The sequence below is a fragment of the Oryctolagus cuniculus genome, chromosome 3 (genome assembly GCF_051225735.1).
Source record: "Oryctolagus cuniculus isolate XC-2025 breed Fujian yellow rabbit chromosome 3, ASM5122573v1, whole genome shotgun sequence".
Lineage (NCBI taxonomy): Eukaryota > Metazoa > Chordata > Mammalia > Lagomorpha > Leporidae > Oryctolagus > Oryctolagus cuniculus.
The window spans coordinates 71,472,752-71,495,943 of NC_142869.1; the positions used below are offsets into that span (position 1 = coordinate 71,472,752).

At 41.8% G+C, this 23,192-nt stretch overlaps 1 protein-coding gene across 15 annotated transcripts in view; it reads left to right on the forward strand.

The window, feature by feature from the left end:
* The window catches only part of FASTKD1 (FASTK mitochondrial RNA regulator 1), a 48,315-nt gene extending 26,569 nt beyond the window's left edge, over window positions 1-21,746 (forward strand). For all 15 annotated transcript variants that reach the window (XM_008258710.5, XM_051849427.3, XM_051849430.3 and 12 more), the window contains 8 exons: window positions 941-1,427; window positions 2,807-2,921; window positions 8,504-8,632; window positions 9,415-9,546; window positions 9,882-9,995; window positions 18,155-18,293; window positions 19,625-19,739; window positions 21,559-21,746. In XM_008258710.5, the coding sequence (XP_008256932.1) occupies window positions 941-1,427; window positions 2,807-2,921; window positions 8,504-8,632; window positions 9,415-9,546; window positions 9,882-9,995; window positions 18,155-18,293; window positions 19,625-19,739; window positions 21,559-21,654 (1,327 nt within the window). In that variant the 3' untranslated portion in view covers window positions 21,655-21,746. The remainder of the gene's footprint in view (window positions 1-940; window positions 1,428-2,806; window positions 2,922-8,503; window positions 8,633-9,414; window positions 9,547-9,881; window positions 9,996-18,154; window positions 18,294-19,624; window positions 19,740-21,558) is intronic.
* Window positions 21,747-23,192: the final 1,446 nt, after the last annotated feature.

The following is a 23,192-nucleotide window of genomic DNA, read 5'->3' on the forward strand; positions in this document are numbered from 1 at the left end:
CAGTGGGTTACAGTGTCCCATATCGGGGTGCTGTTTTGAGTCCTGGCTGCTCCACTTCCGATCCAGCTCTCTGCTATGGCCTGGGAAAGCAGTGAAAGATGGCCCAAGTCCTTGGGAGACCAGAGGAAGCTCCTGGTTCCTGGCTTTGGCATAGCCCAGCCTTGGTTATTGCTGCCATTTAGGGAGTGAACCAGCAGATGGAAGTCTCTCTCTGCCTTTCCAATAAATAATTAAATCTTTTTTTAAAAGTAATGAATGAGAATGCTTATATCATTGTGGTCTTGCTAGCATTGTATTTTATGATCATTTTAATATGCTAATTTAATATTTTAAATGTAATTTCATTTTAGATTGGGTTATTCCATCTACTACTTTCAAAACTAAAGTTTCTCTAAAAACTCCCAGTATTTTATTTAACAATTGCTGTCTTGATGGTGGGACTTCTACCATGCAGATCGGGGAAAGGAGAAACAGAGAATGGGGTGAATTGTGTGTGTGTGTGTGTGTGTGTGTGTGTGTGTGTTTTCTTTAAGGATGGACTTCCTTTATACCAGAAATGAGAAGGTACCGATATTATTGAGTGATCACTATATATCAGGGCCTGTACTAGCTCACACCAGCTCCTGACAGGCCATACCAGAAATTGGACCCAGATTCTTTGTATAGTAATAGCAATAGAAACATTGTTCTGGCACTGACCTTTTGTTTGCCAGGGACAATCATTTTATGTTACATACAAAATTTGGTGTGTGCTTCAAGACACCTTACACTTCCCTTAGTAACCTTTTATGGGCCTGTCTTCTTTGAATTTACCTAACTTTTCTTCAGTTAGCATGTATTTTAAGCCTAAATAACCTATAATAATAATTATATTCACACTTTAATGCACTAATTTTTTGATGATGTATTAATTTTGTTTCATTTTCCCCTTCCTTTGTAGTTATCTGAAAATCAGTGTCATGCCAAGTGAGATTTCCATCCTGGTCCACGCTATTTGCATGCTTCCTAATCCTCGGCTAAATGAAGCAGTGATAGCCCGAGTTGAAGAAGTTTTGCCGTGCTGTGACCTCACTGAGCTGAGTGTTTTTGTCACATCTGTTTTAAGATGGATTCAGTATGAGCACGTGTATTCAGATGGTCTTCCTGGGAAACAGCTGAAACTACTTCAAAAGTTAGATCACTATGGTTGCCAGAGACTACAACAAAGCAATAGTTTGGATCTGTTACGGAAGGAACTGAAAGTTTTAAAAGGAGACTGGTTTTCTGAGTCACTTCTTGAAGAGACATTTGCAGCTTTACAGCGTTTGATGAATGAAATTAATGGCACAAATGTTGCAGAAATTGCATCTTTCATCTCTAGAACTAACTACCTCAGTACTTTGCTGCTTGATAGAATAGCCTCCGTGGTTGTTCAGGAGATTGAAAAGGTGAAATGTAAATGTTACACGTTAGTCCTGCATAGTTGTCAAGTCCTCAAAGCATAATTTGTATTGGAAGTACTTTGAGAACTTGGATTGGTATTTGAAGTTTAAAAGCTAACCTCTGATTTCGGGTTCAACAGTTTGTTGTTGCTCCCCTTAAAGCCACTTTCTTCCTCTAGCACTGCAGATCTGGGGAGATTGTTACAGTTTTTTTAAGATTGGTAATCAGAATTATTTGATGAGAGGAAATACTTAAAACAATACTCATTGCATTAATATAGTGGATTATGGATTGTTGCTTTTCCTGTTTCTTTTTTCATGTGAGCCTGTGATATTGCTTTTATTACTGAAAACAAGTACATTCAAAATCACTAGAAATTACAAGATACCCACTGACATCAGTATTCTTAAATTGTCACTGTATCTTCTTACTGATTTATTTCTGGAATTTACTTGTAAAATGCTACTTTGTGGATTATTTGAGAAGAAGCTCACTTCCAAAATTACTGTCATATAAATGTATAAAATCACTTATATCAGGATAAGGCCTTTACTTAGAAGACACTATTTCTCACAAATGAAAAATAGAAGTCTATCTCATTTGTTTATTATAGTGTCTGGCAGTCATTAGCTATTAGATGAATGAACAAATAGTGAAAGCAAAGAATGAATGAAAGAAAAATGAATGCAAATGATTATAAATGAAGAAACCTGTTTAATTACAATATATGGTAATTCTTCGAGGTGCTCATATGTCATAGAAATTAATGATACTGTTTCCTATTCCTTTTTTAAAAAGATTTATTTATTTGAGAGGCAGAGTTACAGAGAGAGAGAGAGGTCTTCCATCCTCTGATTCAGTCCCCATGTGGCTGTAATGGCTGGAGCTGGGCTGATCCGAAGTCAGGAGCAGGGAGCTTCTTCTGGGTCTCCCACATGGGTGCAGGGGCCCAAGCACTTGAGCCATCTTTTATTGTTTTCCCAGGCCATAAGCAGAGAACTGGATGGGAAGAAGAGCAGCTGGGACACTAACCAGCTCCCACATGGGATGCCAGCACTGCAGGTGGAGGCTTAACCTATGTCACAGTGCTGTCCTTTCCTATTCATTTTAATGACTAATGAATTCTGAAGCATGATTTAAAACCTGACAAAGTTAGTTTGTGAGTTGTCCCATTTATTTTTCTGCGTTAACACTTTAAGAGCTACTAATAATTAGTGGTAGGGTTAAATAAATTATAGCAGGATGGAGAAATTAATAAGCAGTATAATACATTTTCCATTTAACCATTGGCATGTTAGCAAAAGACTACACCTAAAATAGTAAAGAGTTTAAAATTTTGTTTTACTGAAGGTTAAATGATAAAATATTTGTTCTGTTTTTACAGATCCATCCTTTTGCAATCTTTGGTGTTATTCTTCCATTCAGCACCTTGAACTATGATCCACCTCAAAGGGAAGAATTTTTTGGAACTTGCATGCAACGTCTTAATTCTTATTTAGGTAGGTGTGTTGTTTGGAATGCATTGAATGAGTGTCAGAGGGCACCTGCTGCCACTGAACTAAAAGATGTCCCTTATTTAAAAGTGCAAAATGCTCCCTCTCCCCTCCACCCTTGGCTTGGCATTGGCTTTTAGAGGAGACAGGTTTTTTCCCAAAGTTTTTGTTACCAAGGTTTTCAAATACCCAGAAAAATTGTAATAGTGATATAACAAGCATCTTTACTGAATACCCATAATCAGGGTTGAATAATGATGAACATTTATCACATGTCTGTGTGTGTGTGTCTGTGTGTGTGTACTATCTACTGTTTAGTCAATAATCAAATTTTCCCAGTTGTTACTAAAATGTCTTATGTAACTTTTCTTTAAACAATCAACACTGTTTGTCACTTTATCTTATCTCTTTATTCTTAATATTTTTATAAAATATTTTTTATGAATTTTGTGGATTATACCACAAACCGGATTTGTCTGATTGCCTTCTTTTACCTCGTTTCTCCATCTCCTGTATTTCTAGTAACCTAAAAGTTAAGTGCAGAAGTTTGACTAGATTCATATGAAATATCTTCAGCAAAAATCCATGCATAATTTTTTCATAATATGTATTTTCCTTGAAATTTTTGAAAGCCCCTTATATACATGAATTTCATTTTTTGGCACCAAGATAAACTTATCTTGTAATTCCATTTTCCACAAACTTTTTGAAGTGTTTACATCTAAGGCATATAATCTCTGTTTATTTCTGTCAGTTTTTTTTTAAAGATTTATTTATTTATTTGAAAGAGTTACACAGAGAGAGGCAGAGAGAGAGAGAGAAAGAGAGAAGTCTTCCATCCGCTGGTTCACTCCCCAGTTGACTGCAACGGCCAGAGTTGTGCCTATCTGAAGCCAGGAGCCAGGAGCTTCTTCCAGGTCTCCCACATAGGTGCAGGGACCCAAGGACTTGGGCCATCTTCTACTGCCTTCCCAGGCCATAGCAGAGAACTGGATCAGAAGAGGAGCAGCTGGGATTAGAAATGGCGCCCATATGGGATGCTGGCACTTCAGGCCAGGGTGTTAACCCGCTGCACCACAGTGCTGACCCTATTTCTGTCAATTTTAATAATTTAGTTTTTTAAAGAAATGTATCATAGGGGCTGTGGCAGATATTTATGTATTATCTGAAAGGTTGCTGCTCATTACTGTATCTTTAAAAACTCTTTAAATAGTGTTTCAGTACTGGAAAAAGTAGCATAGGAATAGGCCCTTCCTGCTGTTGGTCTCAGCAGAAGTGGTCTGTGAAAACAGCAGGGGCAGGAAATTACTTTTCCTTTGCATTCTTTATGTTGGGTCCTGAACTGTGCTTGGAACACTTTGACCTTGGAAGAGTGGGGCTTTGTGGAATGTTCTTCTCTGGTTCTCACTGCTGTACCAGTCAGCATGCCTTGGGAATTTCGGAAGTGAAGTACCTGTGTCAGCAGTTGTTGCCTTTCCTGTCAGCAGTCACCTTGTACTTATTGTCAGTACTCTTGGGGGCACATTAGGTACAGAGGGAGTAAAACCATCATTGAGTTTACTTTCTGGCATGTGTGTGTGTTTGGGAGGTCAGGTGGTGTTAAGGACTCTCAAGAATACTAGAGCAGGCTGAGTGTAGGAAGCAGCCTGGTGGGGTGGGGCGGGGTGGAGTGCTGTGCTGTTTTAGATAAGGGCTGCAGCGACTGTGTCTCTCTGGTTTAACCAAGGTCCGAATGAAGTGAGGGAGTGATCCGTGTCTTCAGATGGGGAATAGAGTCCCGTGATGGAGGAAAGCCTGTGCAAAGGGCCCTCGGTGAAAGAATGTTTGGTTTCTTCCAGGAACAGTGGATTGGAGTGTGGCAGGAGTGGAGCGAGGGAGTCTGAGTTAGGAGGCAATGGGTTGAATAGACAGCCAGAGACTAGTTTACTTGGAGTTTTTGCTGTGCTTATAGAGTAAAAATACACAGTCAGTCATCTTCCAAGCACCAGATGCTCACTGAGGGATGCAGGTGTTTTGCCTTGCAGTTGAGATGTCAGCATCCCACATCAGAGGGCCTGAGTTTGATGCCCAGCTCTGTTCCTGATTCCATCTTCCTGCTAATGCAGCCCCTGGGAGGCAGTGGTGTTGGCTCAAGTAATCAGATTCCTTCCACTGTCCTGGGAAACCAGGATTGACCATGTGGGTGCGGGTTTGAGTCCCGGCTGCTCCATTTCCAATCCAGCTCCCTGCTAATGCTCCAGGGAAAGCAACAAAGGATGGCCCAAGTCCTTGGGCCCCTGCACCCACATGGGAGGCCCAAAGAAGCTCCTGGCTCCTGGCTTCGGATCAGCACAGCTCTGGCTGTTACGGCCATTTGGGGAGTGAACCAGAAGATGGAAGACCTCTCTCTCTCTTTCTCTCTCTGGCTTTGGCCCCTGCTGGCGAGCCATTGCAGGCATTTGGGGAGTGAACCATTGGATGGGAGCTCTTTGTTTCTATTCAAGTGTGTTTCTCTGTCTCTTGCCTCTCAAATAAATTAAAGTGAGTGAGAGAGAGAACAGATGCTTACTGAAAGCTTCTACATGCAGCATAAGATGCTGGACACTCTATTACAGTATATTTGCTTAGACCTGTAGACTTCTGGTGAAGCTGGATGAAACCAGTATAAATACATTATTTATATCAGTATCCTGCTAACGGACCTTGCTATATTTTTGTGAGCTTTACTAGACACCAGATAGCAACTAATCATGTCTGATCCTACTGCATCTGCTAATTGACAAATAAAGGAGGATGTGACCTATGCTTGTATATACAGGTATGGCAATATGCATGTGAGCCATCCATTTACACCCCTTTTTCAGTAACACAAAGCTTGATCCTGAGACTTAGAGTGTGCTTTGCTGGTATTTCAGTCACATGGCAGTCAGCCAGCAGAAGGAAATGGAAGCACATGTCTTCCCATAGTCTCCCATAGGCTTAGAAATTAACATATTTATTTTATTTTACTATTTTTTAAAAAATTTATTTATTTGACAGAGTTACAAAGAGATGGAGGGAGATAGAAGGAGACAAAGAGATCTTCCATCTGGTTCATTCCCCAAATGGCTGCAAATGCTGGGCCTGGGCTAGGGCCCGGGCCAAAGCCAGGCCGAAGCCAGGAGCCTGCAACTCCATCCAGGTCTCCTACATGGGTGTAGGGGCCCATATATTTGGGCCATCCCCTGCTGCCTTCCCAGGCGCATTAGCAGGGAGCTGCATTGGAAGTGGAGTGGTGGGGACTTGAACCAGTGCTCACATGGGATGCTGGTGTCACAGGCCACAGCCTAACCCACTGCACCACAGCACCATCCCTGAATTTGGAAGATAGAATGATAAAGGAAGAGGGAAAGAGAGAGGTAGAACTTCTGTCTGCTGGATTACTACCCAAATGTCTGGAACAGCCAAGACTGGACCAGGTTAAAGTCCAGAGCCAGAAACTCAATCCTGGTCTCCCACATAGATGTCAGGAATCCAAGTACTTGGGCCATCATCTGCTGCCTCCAGATGCACTGGCAGGAAGCTAGATTGGCAGTGGAGCAGCTGGGACTCACACCTACACTCTGATATGAGAAGCAGGTTTCCCAGACAGCAGCTTCACTCACTGTGCCATAATATCTGCCCCCTAGATTTTTTTTTTTTTCAACTAAAGCCTAAAAGAGAAGGACAATTGAGGAGTACAACTGTTGAGTTTTTAGGACTTAATGAGAGAATGAAGAGTCCTTAAAGAACTTTGTAAGTAAAAATTTAAATAATGGAATAAAAATTTTGTTTTGAAGAAAGATTCATTTTGGAAAGTCAGTTTTGCTGATGGAGACCATCACTGTTAGCCTCATTTATGATTTGGTCTTGCTTTGTTAAATAAACTCAGCGAACACTCCAAAAGGCAAGATTTAATGTTGTCTTTTCTATCCTATGTAAGAATACTGATGCTAAGGGCCAGTGCTGTGGTACAGAGGGTTAAAGCCCCAGCCTGCAGCACCAGCATTGTGTATGGGTGCGTGTTTGAGTCCCAGCTACTCCACTTCTGATCCAGCTCTCTGCTATGGCCTGGGAAAGCAGCAGAGGATGGCCCAAGTCCTTGGGCCCCTGGAGGCCCAAAAGAAGCCCCTGGCTCCTGGCTTTGGATCAGCACAGTTCCGGCTGTTGCAGCCATTTGGGGAATGAACCAGCAGATGAAGACCTCTCTCTCTCTGTCTCTACCTCTCTCTCTGTAACTCTTTCAATAAATAGAATAGGCCGGTGTCGTGGCTCACTTGGCTAATCCTCTGTCTGCAGCGCCGACACCCTGGGTTCTAGTCCCTGTTGGGGCACCGGATTTTGTCCCGGTTGCTCCTCTTCTAGTCCAGCTCTTTGCTGTGGCCCAGGAGTGCAGTGGAGGATGGCCCAAAAAAGAGAGATTTTTTTTTTTTTTGACAGGCAGAGTTAGACAGCAAGAGAGAGACAGAGAGAAAGGTCTTCCTTTTCCATTGGTTCACCCCCCAAGTGGCCGCTATGGCCCGCTGCATTGTGGCAGGCATGACGTGCCCATCCGAAGCCAGGAGCCAGGTGCTTCCTCCTGATCTCCCATGCAGGTGCAGGGCCCAAGCACTTGGGCCATCCTCCACTGCATTCCCGGTCCACAGCAGAGAGCTGGACTGGAAGAGGACTAGAACCGGTGCCCCGACTGGGACTAGAACCCAGGGTGCCGGTGCCGCAGGAGGAGGATTAGCCTAGTGAGCTGCGGTGCTGGCCAATCTCTTTTTTAAAAAAGGAATTTATTTAAAAAACAAAAAGATACTGATGCTAAGAGGGCATTTTAAGTGACTCTTTCCCCCGCATCAGAAGTGTCTCTGGGATGAGACTAATCAGGTAAGTGACCTCCAACCTTAAATTCTGGAGCATCTGCCATGCTGCTGGGTGACAGGTAAAGGGGAGATGCTGGGTGAGACTGGAGCCTGAAATGTGTGTGCACCCCATCTGGAAACCCGAGGTCCCCAGAAAGCAGCGTGAGGTAGCAGTCCAGGTCTCAGAGCTGGGCCTTCTGGGTGAGACTCACTAACTCTACATCCTTCAGCCAGTCTCTCTATATGCCCATTTCTAATGCAGAGATCCTGATGGTTCCTACATGCACAAGAAGTTTTATCTGCATTAACACATCTAAAGTGTTTAGAATGGTCCCTAACACCTTCTGAATGCTATTACATTATTGTCAGCGATATGTAGATTGGTATCATTCTCCTTTTTATATATGCTATGATCCTTTTGTATTATTTCTCTTTTCAAGGCAGTTTTAAAAACTTTTTATTGAGGCATAAAAGTGACAATATAAAAGTGTGACTTTATGCAGATTGGCTCCCCCCGAGCATGAGAAACAGCGTATTATCACAGGGTTGTTCTCGCATCCCCCGTTCCTACTCTCCTCCACCCAAAGCTGACTCCCTGTCCTGACTTGTGTAGATTAGTTTTGTTAATCTTGTGTTTATATCATTTTTTAGAGGCTGCCTTTACCCAAATAAAGTATATGTTTATTTGTGAGGTGACTGTACATTAAATTTTTTTAAATTTTTATTTTAATATTTTTATTTTAGGTATATTGGATCCTCTTGTGTTAGTGTTTCTTGGTTTCTCTTTGGCCACAGTTGAATATTTTCCAGAAGATCTGCTAAAGGCAATTTTTAACATCAAATTCTTAGCCAGATTAGATTCTCAACTTGAGAGTATGTATCTACATTTTAATTTATTAAATTATCACTTGTGCTTTGTATCCAAGTTTTACCTGTTTCTATACTGAAGCATTTAAATATTGATAACTTTTCTCTTTATTGAAATAGTTCATGATTATTATACGAAATTTGAAAAACACATAAAAGTAAAAAATAGAAAATTGCCCATAATCTTACCACTACTTTTAATGTTTTAGAATATTTTCTGCCTTTTTCTTGTTCATATATGTATGTATATATGTCTAAAAGTTTATTAAAACAAAATTTGGTTTATTTGTATATTCACTTTTCTATGTTGTCTTTTTTCATGTAAATATATTTTGAACAGTTTTCCATGTCACTGAATATTTTTTTGATGTCATGATTTTTTATTGGCTACATAATATGCCATTATATAGATTAAGTAAAATTTGTTTATCCTATAGCTTGTTTCCAGTTCTTGTTATCATAAACAATGAGCTGTTAGACATGAATCTTTGATTGTTTCCTGAGGATTGGTAAATGTCAAATATTAGGTCAATGAAAGTTCTTGGTTTTTGTTTTTAAATGGAAATTACAACATTCACAATTAATGAAAACAATGTTGGAGTTGGTCCTAATCATGCGACTGAATGTCGTAATTTAAAAATAGAACACATTTATATGCAAATGAAGTGATTTTTATAATATGAGAATAAAAGTAGTGACCAATAGTCGTGATAAGTGAATATGGAAAAATGGGTTGTTTTGGTTGGTCTAAGCTATCAAAATCTATGTGGATTTTTTTTTTATTTCAGTTTTACCTTCATCTCTGAGTACAAGGATCCAGTTTCGTCTTATGGAGTTAAACAGAGCAGTCTGCTTGGAATGCCCTGAGTTTCAGATTCCGTGGTTTCATGACCATTTCTGCCAACAACACTATAATAGAGGTTTGAGTTTTCTTTTAGTTGGATACTGATGTTTAATTCTAAAGCAAATTATCAGGTAGTACATTGGTAAACCTAAACATGATTTGCAAGTTCCCAAGAGTTCCATGATCTGTTTAATTTCAGATGAGATTTGTATTACAAGAATTTCTTAATATTTAGGACACAAAGCCTCTTGATTGAGAGCAAAGAGCATGTCTTGAATTTAGTGTTATTATATATGGCATTACATTGGAGTGCATACTGGAAATACTATTTTCCCAGTTTATAGAATTTGGATGATTTTCATTCAAAAACTGATGAACCTAAATGGCCTAATCATTTTTCTTTTCATTAAGATATTGGCAGTGTGGATGGAGCACAACAACAGATTTATAAACTATTAGCAGAGGTCCTGGGTGGGATCAACTATGTAAAAGCCTCAGTTCTTACTTCATACTACCATACAGTAGGTAAGTAGTTGGTTGGTTGGTTGGTAGCTACTTTCTGAAGGCCAGGCTAATTTGAATAGAATCATCAGCTAGAATTTTAAAAAGAAAAACTTTGGAATTTTTTAAAGTCATCATTAAAATTTCCAAACAGACAAAAGTAGAAAGAACAATACAGTGAATCCTCAAATTCTTATGGCCCAGCTTTGAAAACCATCAGCATTTTGCTGTTTTCCAGGGAAAAAAAAATTAAAACCATTCTTTGATTAATTCTAAGACCTAGATTCAGATTCACTAAAAATTTCTGGATCTTTAAGACCTTTTGTCCACTCTACTCAGTGTGCTAAAGCCAGAGAAATGACTTCTTATTTCAATTTCATTATTTTAAATTTATCTAAAAAACTAAGTTGGGTTTTCAACTTGGATGAAGATTTCCAAAGGTATCACGCTTGTCCCTAACCTGCTTACCTTCTTTCTCAGGTGGACTAGATGTAGAAAGCATTCTGACCTAATTGTGGATGACATAAAGCTGGTGGGCTAGCTGATGCTGGGTGGCAATATTGTGTAACAGTCGGAAAGAAGGCCAGCACCACGGCTCAATAGGTTAATCCTCCACCTGCGGCGCCGGCACACCGGGTTCTGTCGGGGCACCGGATTCTGTCCCGGTTACCCCTCTTCCAGGCCAGCTCTCTGCTATGGCCCGGGAAGGCAGTGGAGGATGGCCCAAGTGCTTGGGCCCTGCACCCGCATGGGAGACCAGGAGAAGCACCTGGCTCCTGGCTTCGGATCAGCGCGATGTGCCGCCTGCAGCGCGCCAGACGTGGTGGCCATTGGAGGGTGAACCAACGGCAAAGGAAGACCTTTCTCTCTGTCTCTCTCTCTCTCACTGTCCACTCTGCTTGTCAAAAAAAAAAAAAAAAAAAAAAAGAGTCGGAAAGAGAAGCTGGTGCTGTGGTTAGTGGGTAAGGCTGCTGCCTATGACACCGGCATTCATTATGGGCACTGGTCCTGCTCTACTTCTGACCCAGCTCCCTGCTAATGTGCCTGGGAAAGCAGTGGAATATGGCCTGAGTCCTTGGGCCCCCGTACCCATGTGGGTGACCAGAAGTTCTGGGCTTCTTGTTTCAGCCTGGCCGAGCCCTGGCTGTTGTGGCCATTTGGGGAGGGAACCAGTAGATGGAAGACTTTTCTCTCTGTCTTCCCCTCTCTCTGTGTAACTCTGCCTTTCAAATAAATAAATAAATCTATTTTTAAAAACAAAGTTAAAAAGATATTACTAAATTTAAGCAGTGCCTGTAAATGAAAAAGATGAAATTCTAAGAGGATCAACATAAACTTTATAAATTGAGGTTAAAAAAATATTTGTATACATACAGGATATTTTAAGGGATTATAAATTAATGTAAGTGGTTACTAAAAATTAAATACTATTTAAAACTATGGTATTAAAAAGTTGGTAGTCCCAGTGTTTGTTGTCCTTCACACACATCTTAGTATTACGTACTTTTTTTTTTTTTGGCATATTGCCATTCATGAGAGACAGTGACAGATGGGGTTGAGAAATAAAGGAGGATAGAGGGAGAGAGATCTGGAAATTATGGCTTAGAAACTACTAGACAGGACCAGGACTTAATGGATTGCAACCTGTGAGCAAGTGCTTCTGAATGTACTAGTTTTTTCATCTATAAAATGGGAATTGTTAGGCCTTGTCTACCCCCAGGAATGAGACAGAAAGGAGATGGAATCAACCTCAACAGAGACAGGTTAAGGAGGGAATTTGCCTCTATGGGGTGTTGGGGGGCAGGTAGGGTGGAGGGGAGGTAGAAGGCGCTGGCAGAAGAGTAGGGGGCTCTTTGAAGCTTCCCTCTTACCTGTTTCACAAGATGCCCTGTGCAGTTTATCTGCTTTGCCATTTGCTTTGCAAGGAGTCCAAAAGGGTCTGGTTAGGCAACAAGGGTCTTTTTTTTTTTTTTTAAAGATTTATTTTATTTATTTGAAAGACAGAGTTACAGAGAGAGACAGAGACAGACAGAGAGGTCTTCCATCCACTGGTTCACTTCCCTAATGCCCGCAATGGCCAGAGCTGCACTGATCCGAAGCCAGGAGCCAGGAGCTTCTTCCGGGTCTTCCACGTGGGTGTAGGGGCCCAAGATCTTGGGCCATCTTCTACTGATTTCCCAGGCCATAGCAGAGAGCTGGATCAGAAGAGGAGGAGCCGGGAATAGAACCGGCGCCCATATGGGATGCTGGCGCTTCAGGCCAGGGCGTTAACCAGCTGCACCAGCCCCAACAAGGGTCTTAACAAAAGGAGGAAATGGGGTGGGGAGGAGGAAAGGAAGGAGGAAAAAGGTGCAGTGCATCCTTTAGGAATAATAACAGCTGCTTCCCAGGATTACTTGGGAGTGCATGCTAAGCATTTAGCATTACCCTTGGAACAATGCTAGGTAGTGGCACAGTGGGGTAAGCCAATACATGCAATGCTGGCATCCCACATGAGTGGCAGTTGGAGTCCTAGCTGCTCTACTTTTGACCCAGCTCCCTGCAAATGTGCCTGGGGAAGCAGTGATGATGGCCCAAGGACTTGGGCTCCTACCACCTATGTGAGAGACATAGATGGAGTTCCAGGCTTCTGGCCTAGTTCTAGTTGTTGCTGGAATTTAGGGAGTGAACCAGCGGATGGAAGCTCTCTCTCTTTCTCTCTCTCTCTGCCTTTAAATACATAAGTGAATCTTTAAAGAAAATTTTGTTATGAAATGCATGACCTTTGTATTCCTTAAATAAAAGGTTTCTTTGGGAAAAAAATAAAGAAAATTTTATTTGAAAATAAAAAAGCAGATGTTTAGCCTGAAAAATATAAGTCTTAAAGGGGAGCATAACTTTTGAATGCTTAAAGGATTATAATGTGGAAGACTTAGGTAATTCTCAGTGCTTAAAAAAAAAGGGTAAAAATTAAAGGTCACAGATTTTAACTCAGCATAGCATGGGCTGCTTTGTGAAGAAATAATGTTGAAGCAGAGGCTGGATGATCAGGTTATGAATATTTCATTACTAGGCAGGAGGCTGAGCCACATAATCATTAATACTCTCATCGATCACTGCAGAGTACACACTTTCCTTCTTTGGTTTTATATTAATTGCCTATGAATCCTGCCTATAGCAGGATTAAATTAAAAGTTCATTTCCTTCTTCCAGGGCTGACAGGCCAGTTCTGTTCTTTTCTTTTCTTTTTTTGTTTTTAGAAAGCTTTTATTTAATAAATATAAATTTCATAGGTACAGCTTTTGGAATCTAGCAGTTCTTCCCCCAATACCTGCCCTCCCACTCTTGTTCCTGTCCCACCTCCTATTCCCTCTCCTATCCCATTCTTCATTAAGATTCATTTTTTATTATCTTTATATACAGAAGACTATCTCTATACTAAGTAAAGATTTCAACTGTTTGCACCCACACAGAAACACAAAGTATAAAGTACTGTTTGAAGACAGGTTTTAACATTAATTCCCATAGTACAACTCATTAAAAACAGAGGTCCTACATGTGGAGCAAATGCACAGTGACTCCTGTTGTTGATTTAACAATTGACACTCTTATTTATGACGTAAGTAATCACTCCAGGCTCTTGTCATGAGCTGTCAAGGCTATGGAAGCCTTTTGAGTCCAGAAACCCTGTCATTATTTAGACAGGGCCATAATCAAAGTGGAAGTTCTCGCCTCCCTTGAGAGAAAGGTACCTCCTTCTTTGTTGGTCCCTTCTTTCCACTGGGACCTCACTCACAGAGATTTTCATGTAGGCCATTTTTTGCCACAGTGTCTTGGCTTTCCATGCCTGAAATGCTCTCATGGGCTTTTTAGCCAGATCCGAATGCCTTAAGGGCTGATTCTGAGGCCAGAGTGCTGTTTAGGGTGTTTGTCATTCTTTGAGTATGCCGTGTGGACAGGCCAGTTGTACAAACAGTAAAGATCCAGAGTCCTTCTATTTTATTACCATCTGACATCCTCAATATGTGGCTTCCATGTCGATGGCCCAGATGGCTGCCCCAGGTCTACCTAGGATGCAAGCAGAAGAGGAGGGGAGGTAGGAGAACTGCTGCCTTTGAATTATGCCCTGCACCACCATTAGCAGCCCGTGAGGTTTTTAAACATGGTTTTTATTCTGAGTGGCCACATATCCAGCTAAGATTTAGGGAGTCTGACCATTAAAACAGAAGTGAAAAATAGATTCTGGGGGACAACTTTCAGTCTGGCAGTCAGTTGTTTTAAAAGATACACTCCCTGTTTATTGTAAAAGTAATGATCACAGAAGGAACAGACTAAGATACAAATGTGAGAATGTTCTATAATCCCGTGTCACAGAGGGTTTTAAAACAGTTTACAATGATGTCAACATTTATGACAGACATTGTAGGTGGCTCTTTATTCCTACTATTATGTTCTGTTTTGTTAATGTTTCTTTTAATCAAGAAATAATATACAATAATATTTAATATAGAATATACAATAATATATAATAATATATTCCAGTATAGAACATTTGGAAAATATGGAGAAGAGAAAAATCATGCCTGATAACCTGTCCCAAAGTCACACATGTAATTAGTACTGAAACTAGGATGATTGTACCTCGATTGCATTTCCTATTCATATTTATTATTCCCATTGTCAAGGCTTGTTTTTATGTTAAAATGTATATAAATCATTTAAAATAAAATTTAATTAAGCAATATTTGACTAAATATGGTATGATTAAGACTGTGTACTCATAACATAATTGAGAACTATGAATCATAGGTCTTGCTTAAGGTTTAAAAATAAGGACTGTAAAAAAAGTCACATGATACATGCTTAGAATAGGTTAGCTGGAAAGGGCAAATAATCAAAAAGAAAAATCACTCCTGATATAGCCTCTGTTTGGTGTATGTTTTCTATTTCTAGCTGACTTTTCTAAAAACCAAAGGTGACTTATTCTGTAATCTTTGTAACTCTATTCATATTTTGTACATATTTTTTGATGCCAACAGATATTGCAACATTTTTAGTGACTGCATGATGTTTCATTGAATGAGAATGCTATGAGTTAACCAATCTGTAGGGTTTTGGTTAGTATGTGCATCTGTCAAACAATGCTGCAATTTTATGTAAAAATAATATTGTATACACTGAAAAGCCAGGAGCCAGCAACTCCATTCAAGTCTCCCACATGGGTGGAAGGGACTGAAGTACTTGAGCCATCACCTACTGTCTCCCAAGGTGTTCATTAGCAGGAACTTGGAGTTGGGAGCAGAGGTGGGACTTGGTCCAGGCATCTGATATGGGATAGATGTGTCCCAAGTGGCATCTGCACCATATGCCTGCTCCCTCAGTTATCTGTGTTTTATTATGCAGTTTATTTGTACAAACTGGGATCTGAAGTGGGTGTTGTGGTGCAGCAGATTAAACTGCTACTTAAGACTCCTGCATCCCATATCAGAGAGCTAGTTTGAGTGCTGGGTGCTCTACTTCCCATCCAGCTTCCTGCTAATGTGTCAAGGAGGCAGTAGATGATGGCCCAAGTGCTTGAGTACCTGTCATATCTCTCTCTCCCTTTTTTCTTTTTTTTCTTTTTTCTTTTCTTTTTTTTTTACAGGCAGAGTGGACAGTGAGAGAGAGAGACAGAGAGAAAGGTCTTCCTTTGCCGTTGGTTCACCCTCCAATGGCCGCCGCGGCCGGCGCGCTGCGGCCGGCGCACCGCACTGATCCGATGGCAGGAGCCAGGAGCCAGGTCTTTTCCTGGTCTCCCATGGGGTGCAGGGCCCAAGCACCTGGGCCATCCTCCACTACACTCCCTGGCCACAGCAGAGAGCTGGTCTGGAAGAGGGGCAACCGGGACAGAATCCGGCGCCCCGACCGGGACTAGAACCCGGTGTGCCGGCGCCGCTAGGCGGAGGATTAGCCTAGTGAGCTGCGGCGCCGGCCTTCTCCCTTTTTCTATCTCTTCCTCTCCTCACGTCTTTCTGTCAATCTGCCTTTCAGATAAATAAAACTAAATCTTTTTAAAAAATCCTACAAATTGGGGCTGGTGCCGTGGCTCACTTGGTTATTCCTCCCCCTGCGGCCCCAGCATCCCATATGGGCACCGGGTTCTAGTCCTGGGTGCTCCTCTTCCAGTCCAGCTCTCTGCTGTGGCCCGGGAGTGCAGTGGAGGATGGCTCAAGTGCTTGGGCCCCTGCACCCGCATGGGAGACCAGGAAGAAGCACCTGGCTCCTGGCTTCGGATTGGTGTAGTGCTGGCTGTAGCGGCCATTTGGGGGATGAACCAAACGGAAGGAAGACCTTTCTCTCTGTCTCTCTCTCTCTCTCTCTCACTGTCTATAACTCTACCTGTCAAATTAAAAAAAAAAATCCTACAAATTGTGATTAGGTTGATTTATAAGTTCTACTTTTTTCTCTCTCTCTCTTTTTTTTTTTTTTTTTTTTTTTTTTGACAGGCAGAGTGGACAGTGAGAGAGAGAGACAGAGAGAAAGGTCTTCCTTTGCCGTTGGTTCACCCTCCAATGGCCGCTGCTGCAGCCGGTGCACCGCGCTGATCCGATGGCAGGAGCCAGGATCCAGGTGCTTTTCCTGGTCTCCCATGGGGTGCAGGGCCCAAGCACCTGGGCCATCCTCCACTGCACTCCCTGGCCATAGCAGAGAGCTGGCCTGGAAGAGGGGCAACCGGGACAGAATCCGGCGCCCCAACCGGGACTAGAACCCGGTGTGCCGGCGCCGCAAGGTGGAGGATTAGCCTATTGAGCCACGGCGCCGGCTTCTCTTATTTTGTTAATTGAGAAAAACACTCTGTACATATTCTAGGCTTTTCTAATTTCAACCCCGTTGTGTCATTTTAACATGTTTCTGTTTCCTTTATGTTGCCTGTAATCTAATATGAAGGACTAGGGGCTTGATTGGATTTTAGGTTGGATTTTTTTAAAAAAGAGATTTATTTGTTTATTTGTAAGGCAGAGTGAGAGACAGAGGAAGAGAGATCTTCTATCCATTGGTTCACTTCAAAAATGGCCGCAATGACTGGGGCTGAATCAGGCTAAAGTTGGGAGCTTGATACTTCATCTAGGTCTCCCACATGGGTGGTGGGGACCCAAGAACTGGGCCATTATACTCTGCCTTCCCAGGAAGCTGGATCAGAAGTAGAACAGTCAGGACTCAAACCAACACTACAGTATGAGATGTGGGCATCCCACATGGCAGCTTAACCCACTGTGCCACAAAGGCAGTCTATAAATTGTTTTTTCTTTGCCAGATAGCTTCATAGGTGGTGTATACTTCTTACTGATGCAGACAATGGTTGTGTGCTTCTTTTTATTTATTATATTATCCTTTAGAAAGTTCCACCACCACACCCCAATAGCTTTTTTTTTTTTTTTTTTTTTTTTTTTTTTTTTTTTTACAGGCAGAGTTAGACAGTGAGAGAGAGAGGCAGAGAGGAAGGTCTTCCTTCTGTTGGTTCACCCCCACCAATGGCCGCTATGGCCAGTGTGCTGCGCCGATCCAAAGCCAGAAGCCAGGTGCTTCCTCCTGGTCTCCCATTCGGGTGCAGGGGTCCAAGCACTTGGGCCATCCTCCACTGCCCTCCCGAGCCACAGCAGAGAGCTGGACTGAAAGAGGAGCAGCCGGGACAGAATCCAGCGCCCCAACTGGGACTGGAACCCAGGGTGCCGGCGCCGCAGGCGGAGGATTAGCCTAGTGAGCCACGGTGCCGGCCGACCCAATAGCTTTTTACCTACTGATTTTGTCAGCCATCAGTGATCACTCATTACTTAAACCCATCATTTGTTAAGGGTAGAAAAACAGCAATTGTATAATGCTTGATATTCATTTTCAGAAGAATTGTGTTAGCTCCTTTCAAATGTGACCAGATACTTAAGGAGATTAGAATAAAAGTCTTTAATGTGACTTGACCTAACCAGTACTAAATGTAGCCCAGTGCTAAATTTATTTTAGTAATACTTGCTGATAGATTTTTATTGATTGTTTTTCAAAGAGAGTGTCATTGGAGCAGATCTTATAAAATAAGTTGGATAATTAGGGAGATTCATTATAGTTTCATGTGTATGTATATGCATATACTCGTATACCTAGATATGTCTTAAATTTTTACCTGTAAGAATATACCTGATTAATACTGTTGATTCCTACCTATTTCCCTTAAGATTTTGAATGTATCTTGGATAAAAGGAAAAAACCTCTTCCTTATGTGAGCCATAATACAACTTTGGGAAAACTACCAGAAATGTCCTGGGAATCAAATACCCAAATAGTTGGATCAAGGCTGCCACCAGGAGCTGAAAGGTAATTTATTTCTTAGTTTAAGATTGTATCCAAATGTTAAATTTGGCCTAATAAAATGAACTTGGCTCTCAAGGACTCACTTTAGAAGAGTCTGCTGCTATCCCTATGCCATCTATCTTTGTACCTTTGCTCTGCTGGGCCTTCTGCCCGAATGTCCTTCCCTCACCTAGCCAAAGAGTCTCTCCAAAGTGCTGCCTGGTCGTCCTTTATTGCAAGTAAATAGCATCTTCTTTTATACTCCTAGACATCTCTACTTTTCTGATAGCCCTTAGCCACCTTCTGCACTGCATTAGATTACTTACAATACATCATGTGTTCTCAGATAGATTATAACTCTATGTTGCTTTATTTCAGAGCACCTCCCTTATATGTAGTCAGTGTGTAATGAAAGAAACAAATGGATGAGAGTAGGGAGATATTTATTGTAACTTTTAAAAGTTTTCATTTTAATTACTATAATTTTCTTTAAATGAATACCTTTCTCATCAGTTATTAATTTTTTAAGTAAAAAAATAATCTGGGGGAAGCAGTGCTGTGGCATAGCGGTAAAGCCGCCACCTGCAGTGCTGGCATCCCATATGGGTGCCGGTTTGAGTCTCGGCTGTTCCACTACCTACTGATCCAGCTCTCTGCTATGGCCTGGTAGAAGACAGCCCAAGTCCTTGGGCCCCTGCACCCACGTGGGAGACACTGAAGAAGCTCCTGGCTCCTGGTTTCGGATCAGTGCAACTCCAGCAGTTGCGGCTATTTGGGGAGTGAAACAGCAGATGAAAGACCTCTCTCTCTGTCTCTCTTTCTCTCTCTCTGCCTCTGCCTGTCTGTAACTCTGCCTTTCAATCAATCAATAAATCTTTAAAAAAAAAAAGCCTGGGGACCCGGTGGTTAGGATGCCCACCTCTCACATTGGAGTACCTAGGTTTTGTTCCCAGCTCCAGCTCCTGAGTCCTGCTTCCTGCTAGTGCAGACCCTGGGAGGCAGCAGTGATGGCTCAAGTAATTGGGTTCCTGCAACTCACATGGGAGACCTGGACTGAGTTTCCAGCTCCTGGCTTGGGATCCAGCCTGGCCTAAGGTTGTGGGTGTTTGGGGACTGAACCATCAGATGGGAAGATGGGAATGTGCCTCTCTTCTTCTTTTTCTCTCAAATAAATAAATTTCTATCTCTCAAATAAATTTACAAAAGGAAGAAAGAAAAATAACTTGGTATACTCATTTATATTCGTTTGGCTTTTGTTAGTTTATAAAGATGCATTGTTGTTCCTGAAAGGCTTGTAGTTATTCAGTGTCACATTTTGATTTCAGAAGTAAATATTTATTTTTTATTTTTTGCAGGATTGCTTTGGAATTTTTGGATTCAAAAGCTTTCTGTACAAACATCCCTCACTTAAAAGGAAAATCTGCTATGAAAAAACGACACTTAGAAATCTTGGGTTATCGTGTAGTTCAGGTATGCAATACATGTACTTCAGCAGAGACACTGACTGTACATATATTTGCTTTTATTATGAAAGTTCCAGAATTACCTTTATGATATAAAAAAAAGGTAAGGAATCTCTAAAACTGAGGATTTATTTATAGATTAACAAATAAAGGAGGGGCCAGTGCTGTGGTGTAGCATCTCATATGTGCTGGCATCTCATATGGGTGCCAGTTTGAGTCCTGGCTATTCCACTTCTAATCCAGCTCTCAGTATAGCCTGGGAAAGCAGTAGAAGATGGCCCAAGTCCTTGGGCCTCTGTGCCCAAGTGGGAGACCTGAAAGAAGCTCCTGGATCCTGGCTTTGGATCGGCTCTGCTCCAGCCATTGCTGCCATCTGAGGAGTGAACCAGCAGATGAAAGACCTCTCTCTTTCTCTCTCTCTGCCTCTGCCTTTCTCTAACTCTGCCTTTCAAATAAATTAAAAAAAGAAATAAAGGGGACAAGCCTTTGGCCTACCAGTTAAGACACCGCTTGGAATACTCTCATCTCACACCAGATTGCCTGGGGTCGAGTTCCAGTTCCTCTCTTGATTCCTGCTAATGCACACCCTAGGAGCAGCAGCTGATGGCTTAGGTAGCTGAGTTCCTTCCACCCACATGGAAGTCCTGCATTGAGTTCCCAGCTCCCAGCTTCAGCCTCCAGCCCAGGGTCATTGCAGGCATTTGGGGAGTAAACCAATGGATGCAAGCTCTGTCTGTCTCTTTCTTTGTCCCTCATATAAACAAACATTTATATATATATAAAGAAAAAAAAACTCATTTCTTTTATTGTCTTTAAAAGGTTCATTGATTTGTATATTTATCTTTTTTTTTTAAAGACTGATTTATTTATTTGAAAGGCAGAATTACAGAGAGGCAGAGGCCGAGAGAGAGGTTTTCCATCCACTGGTTCACTCCCCAAATGGCTGCAATGGCTAAAGCTGTGCTGATCCAAAGCCAACAGACTGGAGCTTCTTTCAGGCCCCCCATGTGGATGCAGGAGCCCAAGCACTTGGGCCATCTCCCACTCTTTCCCAGGACATTAGCAAGGAGCTGGATTGGAAATGGAGCAGCCAGGACTTAAACTGGCACCCATAGGGGATGTAGGTTCTGCAGGCAGCAGCTTTACCAGCTACGCCACAACACCAGCCCCTTGTATATTTATCTTACAAAGGAGAGAAGGACTATGGATATGGACAGAGTTATAAGAGAACAAGTATGTAGGAAAAAAATGTCCATTGTTGGTATTGTGGGGATGGGAAGATGAAGGGAGCTTCGAGGCAGGAAAAGGTCTTCTAGGCAGTGTTGGGAAGATGGACCCACCTGACTTCCAAAAGGGACTCAAAGGCTATACTCACATCAACTAATTTAATAGGATCCTACAGCATTGTTCAGTAGGGCTGATAAGTCTTCCTTGATGTCTTTTGTAGTTGTTTTTAAAGTTTTTATTCACGGGATGAGCATTCTAGTGCAGCACATTAAGCCACTGCTTGCAACTCTGACATTCCATATTGGAGGGCCAGTCTGAGTGCCAGTTACTCTGCTTTCAATCCAGCTCCCTGCTAATGTGCCTGGGATGGCAATGGAAGGCCCAAGTGCTTGGGCCTCTGCCACCCATGTGGGAGACCTGGATAGAGTTCCTGGCTCTTGGCTTCTGCCTGGTCCAGCCCTGTTGCATCCATTTGGGAAGTGAACCAGCAGATGAAAGGTCTCTCCGTCTCTCCCCTTCTCTGTTGCTCTACCACTCAACTAAATTAATTAATACATTTTATAAAAACTTTCATTCATACTACATTATTTACTTTACAGATCCCTCATTTTGAATGGAACTCTATGGCACTGTCAACCAAGGATGCTCGGATGGACTACCTGAGAGAACATATATTTGGAGAAGGCAAATCATGACTGTAGTTTTATTTAAGATGAGTTAGCATGGTGTGTCACATCTGTAACTATTTTAATTAAGTTACCTGACTCAATTAAAAAATTCTGAGGTAGGACATGTCTGGTGTATTTTAAAATAACAAGGAATCCATTGTGGCTACAGCAGAATAAGTGAGGTGGGAGTATAAGAGAAAAGGCAAGAAGTAACAAGGACAGATATATACAACCTCTTGGGAGATAAGAAGCCCTTGGAGGGTTTCCAGCAAGGACTAACAGGAGCTCACATTTTAAATACATCACTTTGGCTGCCCTATTAAGAGGAGGAAAGACTATGGTGGGGTAAATGTAAAAGTAGGGAAACTTACAAGATCATTGCAATAATCCAGACAAGAAATGGATGGTGGCTTGGAGAGAGTAGCAAAAGTAGAGGTGGTGAGAGGTGGTCAGGTTTTTGGGGATATTTTGTAGGTAAAGGCAACAGAACTTGCTCACTGACTGCATATGAATTACGAGAGAAATAGGAGTCAAGGATAATTCTGAGTTTTTATCCTAAGCATCTAAAAGGGTTTAATTGCCAATAACTGAGACAGAAAAGTATTTGGGAGAACAAGATGGGCCTTGGGGTACAGGGGAAGGATTGTGTGTTTGTTTTAGACATGTTGGATTTGTGATGCCTTTTAAATAGCTAAGTGACAACAGAGAATTAAATAAATTAATAAATTAAATACAGAATTGAATAAATCAGGTTTTGGCAGTCAGGAGAGGCATCTAGGCTCCAGATATAAATGTGAAAGTTGTCAGTGGTATTTAATGCCATAAGACTAGATGCGGTTACTAAAGATGTGATCAGAGAAGAGTGGGAATGCAGGGGAAGTAGGAGGACTGAGCTACAGGGCATTCCAACATTAAGACATGAAGAAGAACAGCCAGCAAAGGAGACATGGGCAGAGGTGGCGGAAGAGTCACTGAAGGCAGTGAATACTTTCTAGAAGCCAAGTGGAGAAAGCATTTCAATGAGAGGAGGTGAATAGTTATATCAGATGTGCTGATGGGTAAGATAGGAACTGGGAAATGTCATTTAGCTACATGAAGATCATTGGTAACATTGAAAACAAAGTTGTGTTGGTCAAGTGGGGTTGTGAAAGCCTGATTGATCCAAGAGAAAGTGGGAGGAGATGTGAATTTTCTTCTAAATGAAACCAAAGAAATGGGTGGTAGCCGAGTGAGGCAATTGTGATCTGATCTGATCCCACACATGCTGAGGATATAAGAATTTTTCTGTATGAAAACATTCCAAGATGGCAGAATAGGGAGGGATCTTTCTGCTTTAGTCTAAGGGAAGATAGTTTAAAACAAACAAACAAACAAAACAAAACAAGTGGACAGAGTACAATCTCAGGAAAGAGAGAAAATTGCAGAGGAAACTTCATGCAAATTAGAGGGACACTGCGGATCTACATAGAGGGTGTAGATGTGCACAACTCGGGACCCAAGCAGCTGAGAGCCTCAACATCAGCTTTGGAGAGTGAGGTGAGACCAGACTGGAACAATCCAAGCCA